The sequence below is a fragment of the Strigops habroptila genome, chromosome 1 (genome assembly GCF_004027225.2).
Source record: "Strigops habroptila isolate Jane chromosome 1, bStrHab1.2.pri, whole genome shotgun sequence".
NCBI lineage: Eukaryota > Metazoa > Chordata > Aves > Psittaciformes > Psittacidae > Strigops > Strigops habroptila.
Window position 1 is genome coordinate 47,847,649 of NC_044277.2, and position 14,641 is coordinate 47,862,289.

The window sequence follows — 14,641 nt, forward strand, 5'->3', positions numbered from 1 at the left end:
CCCCCAAGGGGCTGGCAGCACCGCCCGGCTCGGCCAGAGCGGCCTTTCCGGACCTGCGCCGGCGCGGCTGTCTGCCCCCCCCACCCGCCCGCCCTCCTCGTTCGTCTCTACCTCACCGCCTCTCGGTGCTGCGGCGGCCGAGAACCCTGCTGGCTCCCCGCGCCCCTGCCCGCGTCGCCATGGGGAGCCCGCAAGGCAGCCCCGGGCGGGGCGGCCTCGGCCTGCTCGTTCTCTTCCTCCTCCTGCTTCTGTCGCCTGCGCGGGTGAGTCCTTCCCGGGGTGGGCGCCGTGGGGCGGCCGTGCCTGCTGGGCGGGGGGGGGGTCGGCGGGCCGGGCCGGGCCTCCTGGCACCGTCAGGAGGAGGAGGGGGCCGGGGGGCTTCCCCGGGTGTTGCCGCAGGGCTGCGGGGAGCCGCGGTGGTTCCCCGCGCAGCCTGCAGCCGAGGGTCTCCGGGGCGGGGGAACCGGCTGAGGGGGGCGGCTGTCCCGCTTGGTGGGGATTAGGCCGCTGGGCTCGGGCAGTGAGAAGCTGAAGCGTCGTACCGGGGTGTCCCCTCCTTATCCCCGGCGGGGCTCTCCCTCCGCTTTCCCTCACTTCGGCTCGCCGCCGGCGCGACGGAGGCGAGGGAGAGCGGGACAACCCGGTGCCACACGGCAGGCCCGCCCGGGAGCACCGGCGGCGGGACAGCGGGCGTGCTTGGGCTTAGCCGACTTCAACTTGTGCCCGGTGCCCTGGTATTGCGGCCAGCAGCAGTGCCCGGGGTGTCGCGGTCCTGTGGTGTGCCCTGGTTATGCAATGCCCCGTGCATGTGAGTAGCCAGGCAGTCACATGCTCGTGCAGGGGCTTGCATCTGTCCTCAGTGTCTGCTTCGGTTTGCTTGGAGTGTTTCTTGTGCTACGAGACAGCTTCCTGGAAGCAATAGTCTGTGTGTAGTAAGATCTTGCTGTTTACCGATGTGCCAGCAGCAAGATTATATATTTCCTTAAAACTAAGGACTAGAGTAAGTTGGACTTCTTGATGCTTTAGGAAAAAATACTGTACCACTTCACTCGTCTCTTCTCTGTTAGGTTTTGTTTATGCTGTAGTCCAAGATAGGAGTAAGGTACTCCGACTTCCTCTGGAGAAACAAGGAGTGTCTTGTGAGCCTTAGTGTTTTGTTAGTGTTTTATTCTCTCTCTAACCAACTTGGGAGCATACTTTCTATGTCACATTTTATGCTTAACTGTTTTTAAACTCACAAGTTTGTCATCCTGTATGTGGGCTGAGGTTCCCCTGTTCTCATACCGTCTTCAAACAACCTCTGAAGAGCTTGAACAGAAAACTGGGAATTCATTCTTCTATTCCCACTGGGCAAGCTGATTGTTTAGTACTGACTCATGATCTGTAGGTGGGTAGGTAATGGACCTCACACCTTACCAACACTTTACGTAATTTTTTGGGGAGGGAGATGCCATCTTGTAGCAATGAGGTGTGTTCTAGGCTGGTGAGTCGCATTATGCTTTCTTTTAGGTGACAGAAAGATACTGCTTGAAGTAAGTTCCCCTAAGATTTAGGGGATCCTTGTAGAGGATGTGGCTTTGTGGTGCATAAGAAGTAAACATTGCAAAATTATTTTAACTGTGCAGGTTTCAGTTTCCTAGTGAATTTGAATCTTTCTACTATTAACTTATTTATGGCCTAATACTCAATGAAGTCTGAAACTGTTCTTGCTTTTTTATGAACACCCTAATTGCTGGATGGCATTTTGTGTGCTTTAAGCAACCTGTTTCGGTTGATCCTTTTATAATTATACTAAAACAGAAGCTGTCAGATTGGTAGATGAGTAAGGTGGGACACAGGTTTCATATCAGCAACTGAAATCCCAAGCTATAGGATATATTCTGTGTTTCTGAAATCCTGTGGGAAGATGTTAATAGCAGGTACTGCTCTGTCTCAAACTTGCCAAGTGGCTTGCAGTATGGTGTTACCTGACCTCTGGAATGCCTGTATGGAGCAGCCTGCTTGGCAGGGGTGGCAATGTAGCTTCAGGATGAGACAGCAACCACTTGAATTACTTCCTGGAAAATCAGGAGTGACTTGTTCGCAGACCTTTTGGATGAAAAGTAAAGAAGTCTTCTTAGAAGGGGAGAGATGACTGAAGGGAATGGCTGGTACAACTGAGTAGTAATTTGCTGGGCAGTAGTCGAAGCAACCGAAGTGTTGTGCAGTGTTATTACTATTCCCCTGCAGGGTATCAGAGGTATTTTGGTACAGATGGCCTTAGTTGCAGGCAGCTGCTAGTTAGGGGCCCTGTGCTTTCTGATCATGCATGCATTAAGCGTGTATTTTCTCAATAAATCATTGTCAGCCAACATGAGCTTGCTCCCACAGGTACTGAATTACTCCCAATATTAGAACTTTCTATTCCTGCTTGACTTTGACTTTCTTGTGACATGTGAAGTGTGCTTGGATAATTCCAGAATTGTGGCTTGCTTTGCCATACCAGAAGTAGCTAATGATTTTTCTGTCTGAAAGGGAACAGTTCCTTACCTATGAGCAAAAGAACAGGAGGAGCTTGGCAGACAAAGCTTGTCCCTGAATTGGCTGCTTCTGAACAAGTTACTGAAAGAGACAAAATAAGAGTAAGAATTAAACATCTAAAGTTTCCTTTAGTCCATGGACCTCTCACCTCTCATAGGGAAGGCTGTGAGGTAATGTGCAAATCCTGGGGCAGATCTGTGAACTTGACATGGTCAAGTTCCATAAACCAGCCTTGCTATTTGTTAAGGGTACTATGATACTGTATTTCCCTAGAAATCAATTTCTCAACCTAGTGGGCAGTATCAGCTATTAACTGTGATGTAGACTAGATGTTATGGAAGGAGGGGTGGTGTATCGGGGGGAATGGCACAGGGAAGGAGTATGTCTGTTCTTGGAATCTTTCTTTTTACCCTGCAAGATCATAGATCAACCATCGTAGGGGAAGGAAGGGGAAACAACTGTATCTAATGCTGTTGCCCTTTCCATACATTAGTAATCTGAATTTGGAGAATCAAACAATGTTCACTTGTGATCTGGTATTTGCAAGGCTACAAGTAGTTGCTGTTTCTGTATAAAACCCATCATTGTTCTTTGCTTAACAGCTACATATTCATTGTTGGTGGTGGCTAGTGTTGCTGGAAGCATTGAAGATTATTGATTTGTTTCAACATGCAGCTGAGGAAACTTGGACTGAAGTAAATGTTTTTATGATCTGTTGGAACACCAGTTTTATTACAAACAAATGATAACACCTGCAAACCAGAAAGCTGTAACAGAACCTTTAGAATGTTGATAGTCATGAAATGCCCATACTTGCTTGTGTGCACGTTCTTTATTAGGGCTCCTGGAACTCTGACCTGAGGTGAAATTTCTCTTCAAACAGGCCAAGTCGACCAGAAGTAGGCATATGCTTTTCTGAACTCTGAGGATGTACTGAAGTATAGTGTTAGTGTACTGCCAGATGGTTTCAAAACTGTGCTGGGGGCACGAGAGAACAGCCTTAATCGAAGGTTATGTTGCTATTGCTTTATAAAGTACTTAGTCCCATTTTAAAATATGGAGCACTCATTAATGTGATTAAGAAACAAAAAAATCTGTTAGTGTTAGTCCTGTGGAGTATTTTGCCTTATTTAGAAGGCAGTTGTGTTCAATACTGCATTTTTCTGTTACTTTTGGGGCTAGGAGGGCCTTCACCTGTTTAAGATGATTGTTCTCCCAAATTTTAAATGACCTGAAAGTATGACTCTGCAAGCAGTAGCTTTGTTAAACTATGGTTTATTGACAACCTCACTTACTCATCTCCATCTCTTTCAAGTGGTGTAGGAGTGTTCTAAAAGAGTAGAAAGAGCAAAGTACTTGTATTCTGTAACTTAATCTAGCTTTTACTGGAGAGTTTCTTGGGGAAGAACTTCCAGCTATATCTTATCAGTGGTAACAGAGTAGTTACTTAGTGACTTGCAATATCCCTGAATACTGTCTGAACCCTAGGAGACCAGCCCTCTCCCATATTTTGTGGCTGACTCAGTGATGAGCATGCTATTGACTTGTTAGTGTCTGAGAGCTGTAGTGGTGACTTGCTGCTGACTTTGATTTAGTGGGTTTTAGGCTTTAGTTCAACCACTGTAAATCAAGGATCACCAAAGCTTAGCTGTTCAGGCAATAAATTCACATTTTTATTGGTGAGATCCTGCTAGGTCATGGCACAAATATCTAATCTCGGATTGTCTCTGAAATTGCATTCTTGGTGTTAATACTGCAATATAGTATTCAAACTTAAAGTTCTAGGTCTAAGTGCTCTAGTAATTGAAAGTAACTGATCTGTTCAGCTTTTCTAAACAAGCTGGAAGTTTGAGTAGTAAACTTTTTTTTTTCCTCATTGTAGGTCTTATCAATGTGGAACTTCAGGAATGTGGTTCCAAATTGTTTATACAAATTAAAAGTGTAAACTAACGCTAGGCTGCAACACCTCATCTTGCTTTATTTTTTTTTGTGTTTAGCTGAATACTTTTTGGTGCATGACCAAGTGTCATGTGCAAGTAAACTGCTTTGTCCTGAAAATGATAGCAAAAAGCCTTGTGGGTAAATTTAGACATAATACAGCTTGTATTTTATTATGTATTTGTGTATTTATAATCAAGGAAGTGTTACCTTGAAATACAGATAACACTTTTAAAACAATAGAGCTACCAATCAGCCTGATGTGGTAACTGACGTTTACTTTACAACATGGAAGTTTTTCTATGTAGGAAGTGCCCTGATAAGTTGTTTTTTTGCAACTGGTAACTTCATTACCACTTTTCCCACACCTTCCACTCTGGGAGAAGCTAGTCTTTCTGAAAAGAGTGGGTTGATAATTTTGTGGGTTTTAAAATTAGGAAGTGGTAGATGACAAGACCTAATGAAACATAAAAAGTTTCATAAAAGTATGATTACAAACCAGTCTAGTCTAAACATGGAAGCCAGCCTGATGGTGCAGAAGTACCTCATTCTGTTCTCACAGGCAGTAGTAAGCACCTCAAAATTCTTTGCCCTTTTGCAAAAATAGCAGTGAGTCTGTGCTGCTTCTTGAAGAGGTTGTCACTTCTGACACTGGTACATACAGACACTAAACCATCTTTCCTCAATAGTAGATTGTTTGCTATTAAAACTGGAGTATACAAGTGTGAGGAAGCAGAAGTGAAGATACTGACTTCTAATTTTGCATCAAAGAAACGTTGACTTCTTAATTTGATATATGAACACATTTACAATATAGTTTCTGTAAATAAACTCCAACTTATGGAAATTTTTGGCTCATGCTGGTGTTAATATTTAGTGTTTACAAGTGCAGTCTTAAGGGGTGGTTCCAACTTTTATGTAAGAATATGGTGATACTGAGCAGCTGGTGACAGGTTTACCTAGAAGAAATGCTAAAGTAGACAAATGAAATAGTGATCTGGATGGGTGGTACTTAAACTGATTCTTGGACCTGGCTTCTAGTGAGTAATTTGAATTGGGCCATGTTGCCTAAGTTAAGGTAAAAATATTTTACAATTCTAACAGGGTCAGGTAAACTGGTGATAGTTATTGTCCCTGATTTAAAACCTAATAATTACTTACATACTTTTTGAGGAACTGTCAGTGGTGTTAGCACAGAAGTGGGCATTGCAGAGGCATTGTAATTCTGAGTAGCTCTTGGGTATTATGAATACAGCCTTTCAGGGGCCTCTCTAGTCAGTAAACAATATTATTCATGGTCAAGCACAAAGCACAGCAGTCTGTCCTTGCAGTGTAAGCATATGGTGTTTCTGCAAATGCTAGATCAAGGTTGTTCAGGAGATAAAAGTAGGTCAGTTATGTCTCAAACTGTACCATTCAAACTTCTGATCAGAGCTGGCAGAAGTGCAGTGAATGTTTGTGCAGTCTGCTTTTTGTTTGCAGCCCAGGTGCATAGGGTAATCTTGGAGCTGTCTTAAAGGTTTTTTTTTGTAAATAACTTGTGACTGCATTAAATGTTTTTCAGGATATTTTGGTTTAGTATTTCAGATGTCTCAGTGTCAGTACCACTGAACAAAAAATACAAGGATTGCAAGGTGCCATTATCCTTCTTCTATTTCCCTTATGCACGTAAAAAAGGACCAATTTATGAATTTTTCACTAGTCCATTAGATGGAAACATCTCTAAAATGAGACTTGAAGTTTTTTACTTAGCACATTAAGCCCATTTAAATGGTTGCATGCTTAGGCTTGAAAGTGGTGATGAAGAGCATCCTTTGAGATTGTGACAATATATGGCATTCCATGGTGAGTGCAGAGCCTGAAGTTCTGTTTTGGAATCCTCTTTATGCTGCTATTTCCTCAATCTGTCACTGTAAGTGACTTGAGTTTGCAAGAAGGATTAAAAGATGTCAGGAGGAACTGAAATACTTCATGTAAGCAATATGTTTCTCTCCATGTACACTGACTCATGTGCTCTAAAGTGACAGTTTAATCCACTTGCATGAACAAATTATTTTCTACATGATCTTGTATTTGGAAATGTTTTTGAAGCATTATTGTAGGCTTTTCGTAATTCTTATACATGGTCCTAACTATAGACAGTGCACTTCCTGTTTCTAGACTGGGTGAGGACAGGTGAGGAGCTGAGATGGAGATTGGTAGTGGTGTGCACATGTCAAAAACAAATGCTGTTGTTAATGGGTGTTTTATTTGGTACAAGCTGATGTTTAAATTAGCAGAAAGTTAATCTGGATTGTAAATGACTTCTGGAATGTTGGCACATAAACTCTACAATAACTGAGGAATTAGGCAACTATTCCTTGCAGTTAATCAGTTATGTTGTATTGATTAGGTACTTCCACAGTCCTGTGTCTGGTATGGAGAATGTGGAGTTGCTTCCGGAGACAAGAGATACAACTGTGCTTATGATGGACCACCAATAGCACTACCAGAGGATGGCTATGACTTGATGCAGGTGAGATTCTTTTGGAGGTCTGCTGCTAAAAAATAATTCTCCTATGCTTTGGAATTCTGTATTGGATTCTGTTGCACCTGCAGCATGGTGCTTTTTAACCTAACCTGATAAGAAAACGAACAGATTATTTCTGATTTCTCAGGAATAGCTCATAGCCCAAACAGTTCCTGTTCAGAGATAGGAGATGTCTCCAAAACATGTGATTACAGGCTTTCACAAACATAACAGTAAATATAGGGTTGGTTCACTTTCCTGCATATTTTTCTCACTGACATAAGCCCTGTTTTTTTTATGACTCTTCCAAACTACAATACATCCTGCAGTTACACCCTTCCAGTCTCTATAGGACAAGACTAAACTATGTTTTCCATCAGATGGTTGTTCCTGATCTCTTCTTTAAATAAGAATGCAGTAGCTGACGCCCATTCAAATGGAGCAAACTTGGACAAAGTTCAGTTTAGCTGCACTTAGCTGTACCTAGTGTGAGACCATATTTCCTTATCTGGGCTTTAGCTGTCAAAGTGAACAAAACCACAGTCAAAATAGAGCTTGTGTATTTGAAACACAAGGTAGGATGATACTGCCAGACTTGCCTTCTGACAAATGATAGTTCAAAGCTTTAAAGTGTGAAATAGCTATAGAGTTAAACAGTGGTTTGGGTGATGGCAGGAGTGACTTAAGTATGCAGCTGAGCTAACTACTGTTTTGTGCTGTTTCTGAAGACCTAATGTACAGTTCTTGTGTGTTATTATCAGTTGTATTAAATGCATGTATCTCTTCTATAATCTGAACACGAAATAACTCTGCCAGGTAAAAAATGATTTTTGTCGTTAGTGGCTTGCCTTCCGAGACTCTAGAACCTGATACTATCCGGAAGGTATACTAGGGGATAAGCTGCAGGAATACTTTGAACTTGGATAAACATGCTTTGTCCTACTACTAATAGACTTTTCAAATACCATTATCGTTCTATATATAGACCCTGGTGACTAAAGATCATCTGAAGGAGCTTTCTAAAAGGAAGTGATGAATGAAACTGAATCAAAGAAGTGATTCTTCTCCCTATTCTCTAAAAATCTTAACTGGCTAGACTGATTTTTATTTTTATTTTTTTTTTCTTTTTTCCCCTATACATTTCCCACAGCAGCAGCTACTGTCTTTTAAAATATGCTGAAGTAGAACCCAAAATTCTCACGACTTCTGAAGTCTTAAACATGCTTTTCCTTCTCCCTCCTGAATCTCAATACTGTTTTTATTTAAGGAACTCTGTCCAGGTTTATTCTTCGGCAATGTTAGCACTTGCTGTGATGTTCATCAACTTCAGACTTTGAAAAACAACTTGCAGCTGCCTCTGCAGTTTCTCTCCAGGTATGCTAATGAATGGCAAAGCAACTAGAGCTTTTTAAAACATGTCTTAATGTGCTTTCTTATTAAGTAGAGTGTAGAAAAGGTGGTAATTTCATTCTGAGGCTTATTGGAGCAAGCCCTTGGAGTGACTTCCTAATCTGTATCAGGAGGCTTTAATTTCATGAAACTACTTGCAGTCTGGATGGAGTTAGTTGGTAGAATAAACATTACCTTAGTTTGTCTCAAGCTACTGTATTTATAATGAAGCCTTCAGAAGAGGCTGACATAAAGTACTTTTCAGTTATTTTGTTCTAACAGAAGTCATCCTCCTAGCAGCAGTTCAGTTTTTCCTTCAAATTCTGCTTGTATCTGCTATTTGAGGTGGGCAAGTTCATTAGTGAATGATGTTGATGGTACTGATAAATATTACACAGTTTTAAGCACCAGCCAAATGTTGTATTGCTGATTAAAAGCTTGCAGAATTTAAACATTTTATTCTGTCACTCCTAGCAGAATGTTTATGCTTGCTCTGTAGGTTAAATCGGATGTCTTGCATCTTTACCTTTTAATCTGATTGCTGTTCATTGACTTTCCTACCCAGATGTCCATCGTGTTTTTACAACTTGATAAACCTCTTCTGTGAACTGACTTGCAGTCCAAATCAGTCTGACTTTTTGAATGTTACAAGCACCATACCCTATTATGATCCAATTTTAAAAGAGAACAAAAGTAGTATTACAGAGCTGCAGTACTTTATTGGAGACCGCTTTGCAAATGGTGAGTAAACAGCATGTTAATTTGCCTTGGCTTTTGTCAAGGTAACAAGACCAGTGCTTTCTTGGGAAGAACTGAGAGGGGCAAACACCTCTTTGACTGTCTTCTGAAGTTTGAGACATAAAATTGGTACTGGTAGTCCCCCTTAAAAGAGCGGGAATGCTAACTCCTGCCTGGGTAGGAGACATTGTGCTGACACTGTTAATACCACTGTTCAGAAGACTCTGCTGAGACTGGACATCTATACAAATGGTTACTAGCTGATAACCCTGATGGCTTTAACTTCAGAAAAACAAAGTTGTTGACAAATACTGAATGTCTAAAGCCTACCTGATACTGAAACTGTCTGGCAAGTATGATGTTCAGGTTTGTACACAGTGCACTAGAATGGCTCTGTAAGAGGCACCCATTCCTCTTGAAATGGACTGTTCTAGTCCTTTAAGTCTAAAAATTTTTTCTAACAACAAATAAAGCCAAAATACAACCCAAATTTATAGCAAGCTTGAAGCATTAATTCAGTCTCTGTACCCTTCGTGCAGTAACCTTTAATCGAGACACTTGGAAGTCATATGTGGCCTGGAGGTTTATGTTTGTCATAACTTTCCCTGAAAGGAACTTAATATTAAGCCCTGTTCCATCTCAAACAGTAAAGTAGGTTCTAGCATAAAGCAGATTCATATGGCCTACTCGGAGCACAATAGCTGTAACAAAGCATCACAACCTTGAATACTGTTAAGAAAACTGAAAGCATTATTTAACAATCTTAAGATGTTTCTTCTTGAAATTTTGAGTCTATAATTATTGGAAGTGCTCACTCAAACAGTAACATGGGTCTAATAAATTTCTGTCTTCATGCACTCTTCCTAGCAATGTATAATGCCTGCAAAGATGTGGAGGCTCCATCAAGTAATGTCAAAGCACTGGGGCTGCTATGTGGGAAGGATGTCAAGGACTGCAATGCAACCAACTGGATTGAGTACATGTTTAGTAAAGACAATGGACAAACTCCTTTCAGCATTATTCCTATCTTTTCAGGTAAGAAACTGATTAGTCCTTACCTTTGAAGCTTCTGTCAAGGCTGTGTGTTATAGCTAGTATACTGATTTGTTAGATAGCTGCCCAGCAATGAGTATCTGCAGTCGAAGGCTTTCAAAGCAATGTAAGAAACTGATTACCTTTCTTGGTGTCTGCTTGGAAGTCACACTTTGCACTTGCTTTGTATGCAGCTTCTTGCTGTATAGATCTCAAACTTGCTAAGCGATGGACTGAGCATAGGCAAGTGGGTAGCTTGCATTCTTTGGGGAAACGAGAGTGGTACCCTAATCCTTTAGGATTTCTTTGTAAAGAAATTGTTACCCATTTTTCAGTGTGAACAGATGAAGGGGGTGACATTGCTGGGATGATAGCAGTATGTGCTTACTAGTTTTACAGAATGAAGTGTTCTGAAACATGACAAGTCATTTAGTTAGTAGACAACTGTAAATATTTGGTACCTGCTATGGAAATGGCAGTGGCTTCTTCAGCTGTAAGACCAAGAAAAGCTATCCTACATAGAGGATAGGGGTTTTCATATAAAGGCTTAACTAATTTAACTAGGAAGCTTTTGTTACGAAGGTCTGAATTTTTATGTGGTAGTGAACTGTCTCTGCAACTTGTGATTTGTCAGATGTTCCTGTCCATGGAATGAATCCTATGAACAATGCTACCAAAGGCTGTAATGAGTCTGTGGATGATTCGACAGCACCATGCAGCTGTCAGGACTGTTCTATTGTTTGTGGTCCAAAACCTCAACCCCCTCCATTGCCTGCTCCTTGGCTTTTGTTTGGTTTGGATGCTGTGTATGTCATCATGTGGATCTCCTACATGGGATTTCTGCTCATATTTTTTGCACTAGTTTTTGGAGTCTGGTGTTACAGGTAAAGCGTTCAAAATGCTCAGCTCTGACAGTCACTTGCCTTTTCCTTGGAAGCTTCCTTTGCCCAGGACAGAATGCTTATGCCTCTACTTCTTTACCTAGCCAAAAGTCATGTTTTGTGGCAGATGCTTATACTTACAGGGAGTGTTTTAAAACCTAAAACTACACGGTAGAAAGTGAGCGTAGAAGTTGGTTTAGTTGATGCACAACTCTCATAGCATCCCCAGCAATGGGATCAAATACACAAATCTACAACTTTTATAAGCAAGAGTATGCAGAAGTCTAGAGAAATGCATATATCTGCTTCATTTAGCTGACATTAAGCCTTTGTAGTAAAGTCTCAGTTGAACTTTGTCTGTTCTTGGATGGTATGTATTAAGATACGAGAGCCCTGCCTTCCAGGAGCAGTGAACTGCCTTTGTACTCAATGTCAAACTTCTCTGGAAGCTGTGGGGTTTTACAATGCTTAAGACAAGGTCAGTACGTGAATAAATTAATATCTTGGAGAACCCATATGACTAAGTAAAAATGCAATCCTGTTCTCTTCCTCCAATCACTTGTTCCTTAAATTGGAACATTCCTGTAATTGGAATGAGCTGAAAAATTCCAGGGATGGAGAAACCTGTTCGCCACTTGCAGTGTTTCTTTAAAACCTCCATTACTTTTGGCTGTTGTTACATGTGCAAGAAAGTGTTTAACCTGGTCAGGAGATGTGGTTAAGGTGGAAAGAATCACTAAAAGTTTGATTTACAAGTAGTGGGATTATAGGAACTCAATTCAGGATCATTGGCAGCCAGATGCTATTGTAACATAGTTTTCTTGCAGACTAATACCAGACAAAACAATCACTGCCCTACTGCAGATTAAGTCATGAATACTTCTCCTTAGTCTCCTGAAACAACTAGACAAAAGCTGACCTTCCAGTAATCACAGCATTTTGTAAAGTGAGGGGCAGCAAGCCAGCTTCTGTGCTATGTGATACTTGCTACTAAAGTGCACAAGTAGCTGTAGCTATAAATGCTTTGTGGGTGTGCTAGCAAACCAGAGCAGTGGAAACTGACTAATATTTCTTAATAGAATTTTCCAGAGGCTTCCACTATCTAATATCCTGGAGTATAGTGGTACTTTTCAGTTTAATGTTGTTCAGTTATGACCAGGAACCTGAAATTGCTGTATAATAAGAATTAAATCTGTGCGGGAAAGGATATTGGGTACAACAAGCTTATGACATGCTCAGCAGCCTTACCTTAGTAGGCAACATGCAGAGTAAACTGCATGAAATACGGGTGAAATGTCTGGTTCATAGACCAAAATACTCTGCCATGGTCTGGAGGTCTGATTAGGTTACTGTGAGGAGGCTATTGGACTTATTAAGACAGCTGATGTGGCTGTAGGTTGTTCTAAAGGAACATAAAGCTGGAGATTGATGTTCTTGAATGGATGGGTGTAGAGGGAACATGAAGTGCCTGTAGATTCTGAAGGAGTCAAATATCACTAGACTATTCTTACTGTACAAACCCCAAAATATACCTTTTTGGGAGAGTAGGGTAACATAGGTTTTTGTCTTGCAGGAGACGGCACTTTGTCTCAGAGTACACGCCAATTGACAGCAATGTAGCCTTTTCTGTGAACTCTCATCGTGACAATGGTATGTCCTGGATAAAAGTAATAGATTTATTAAAACTCATTGTAAATGCATCCCCTTCCTGTGGATGGGTTCTGGAATTTTTGCTTTGTTAGGCCATATAATCCATTCTTACAGGGCTTTATTTCAGGTTTTTTGGCCAGTGTTTTCTTTTCAGGGTACAACTTAACCCTGTTTTGCTGGATGCTGAAAGCCCTGGGTACGCAGTTTATGAATCTAGCTATGCTAATAGGAAGTCCTGGAGTGTTTTGTAGCTGGGGATTTGGAGGGAGGGGGGCAACATGATGCTAATACAGTTTGATCATGTTGTGACCCATCTGTGTATCCATTCAAGGCATGTCATGAGAGAACTGTAGTTTGTGTAGCAGCTGAGATAGCTCATTTTAATGCATATGTATCTCTTAACTGCTTTCTACCTTTATTTGTTGTGCCTACTTCTGCCAAAGACAATCTTGCATTAGAAGGAGCAGTGTTAGGTACAAGCTGATCTCTGCCCTCAAGGATTGGTCCCTGGGTCTGACCATCAATGTAGACATAGCTTCTGGTGTCTACTACAAACAGAGCTAGAACAAAATTTCATCTATCCTAGTGGACTTTAAGAAAATACTGCTTAACTGACTTCTCAAACATTTACTCTTTAATTCTTGGTCTTACAGGGAAAATTACTTGTGGTGAAAGGCTTGGTGAAAGGTTTGAGAATGGCCTAAGGATGATGTTCACATCGTGGGGGGCATTCTGTGTCAGAAATCCACGTCCTGTTATCCTCTTCTCTGTGGTCTTCATTGCCATGTGCTGCTCAGGCTTTGTCTATATTAAAGCAACTACAAACCCTGTGGATCTCTGGTCAGCCCCAAGCAGCCAAGCTCACAAGGAGAAGGAGTACTTCGACACACACTTCGGGCCTTTCTTTCGTACTGAACAAGTTATTATTCAAGCGCCAAACAGCCATCCACACACCTATTCACCTTACCCATCGGGAGCAGATGTATCTTTTGGGCCTCCTCTTGCCAAAGAGATTCTTCATCAGGTAACTGGGACTTTATAAGGGGAAAGACCTAAACATACCTAACGGGTATAACCATATGGAGTTGGCTTTCATCTGTAGTGCCATGTATCCATCAAAACAATTGCTAGATATTCATATTGAAATTCCTAGTCTTGCTATGAACTTTTTGCTGAAAACCTTTTGTTAGAAGTAGGCTTGCAAGCTAAGTCCAATTAAGTATTCTTGGTGTGAATATGGGAATAATAGGTTTAGTAATGTGCTGCTATTGGTGCACCACTGTCTCTGGAAACTTACAGCAATATAGCATGCACTTAAGTCCTGTCTTGCAAGGGAAGTGCTTTCTTGTGCTGCTGTTAAACTATGGTTTGGTTTGTTGTGTTTTTTCAAGGTACTGGATTTGCAGGATGCTATTGTCAACATAACTGCTTCTTTTGACAATGAGACTGTAATGCTGAAAGACATTTGCCTGGCTCCTCTTGCTCCCTACAACAACAACTGCACTATACTGAGTGTACTCAACTACTTTCAGAACAGTCATTCTGTTCTAGATCACACTATTGGGGACGAGTTCTTTGTCTATGCTGACTACCACACTCACTTCTTATACTGTGTTCGGTAAGCAAGTATGGTTACATGGCTTTTTCAGACTGTAGGCCAGCTAGGTCTTTTGTCTTGCGGGCAAACAAAACTAGCTAGTTTTCACTGTCCTCTTGAATCTTTTCTTACCCTTTTACCCCTTTTTAAACTCTTCAATACTATGTGGAACTGCAGATTAGTATAGGTTGCTTGTGTTTCTGTGTCTTAGTACTTAAGCAGGAGCTACATTTTAATCAGGTTTCTAGTTAAGCTTGGTTTGGTTTACCTTAAAAATGTTTCAATTACTTTGGAGGAATCATGTTCTATAGAAACTTCAGCTTCACTTCAGTTCAGTTGGGTAGAAGCTATTTCTCATCTTAGCTACAAGGAAAACACCTTTAAAAT

General features: G+C 41.3%; 1 protein-coding gene across 1 annotated transcript in view; it reads left to right on the forward strand.

The window, feature by feature from the left end:
- NPC1 (NPC intracellular cholesterol transporter 1) overlaps positions 1-14,641 on the forward strand; it is a 27,098-nt gene continuing 12,457 nt past the window's right edge. The window contains exons 1-9 of the mRNA XM_030505758.1: positions 1-263; positions 6,851-6,973; positions 8,235-8,341; positions 8,922-9,097; positions 9,962-10,129; positions 10,761-11,010; positions 12,581-12,657; positions 13,311-13,681; positions 14,049-14,275. Coding sequence (XP_030361618.1) covers positions 180-263; positions 6,851-6,973; positions 8,235-8,341; positions 8,922-9,097; positions 9,962-10,129; positions 10,761-11,010; positions 12,581-12,657; positions 13,311-13,681; positions 14,049-14,275 — 1,583 coding nt within the window. The 5' untranslated portion in view covers positions 1-179. The remainder of the gene's footprint in view (positions 264-6,850; positions 6,974-8,234; positions 8,342-8,921; positions 9,098-9,961; positions 10,130-10,760; positions 11,011-12,580; positions 12,658-13,310; positions 13,682-14,048; positions 14,276-14,641) is intronic.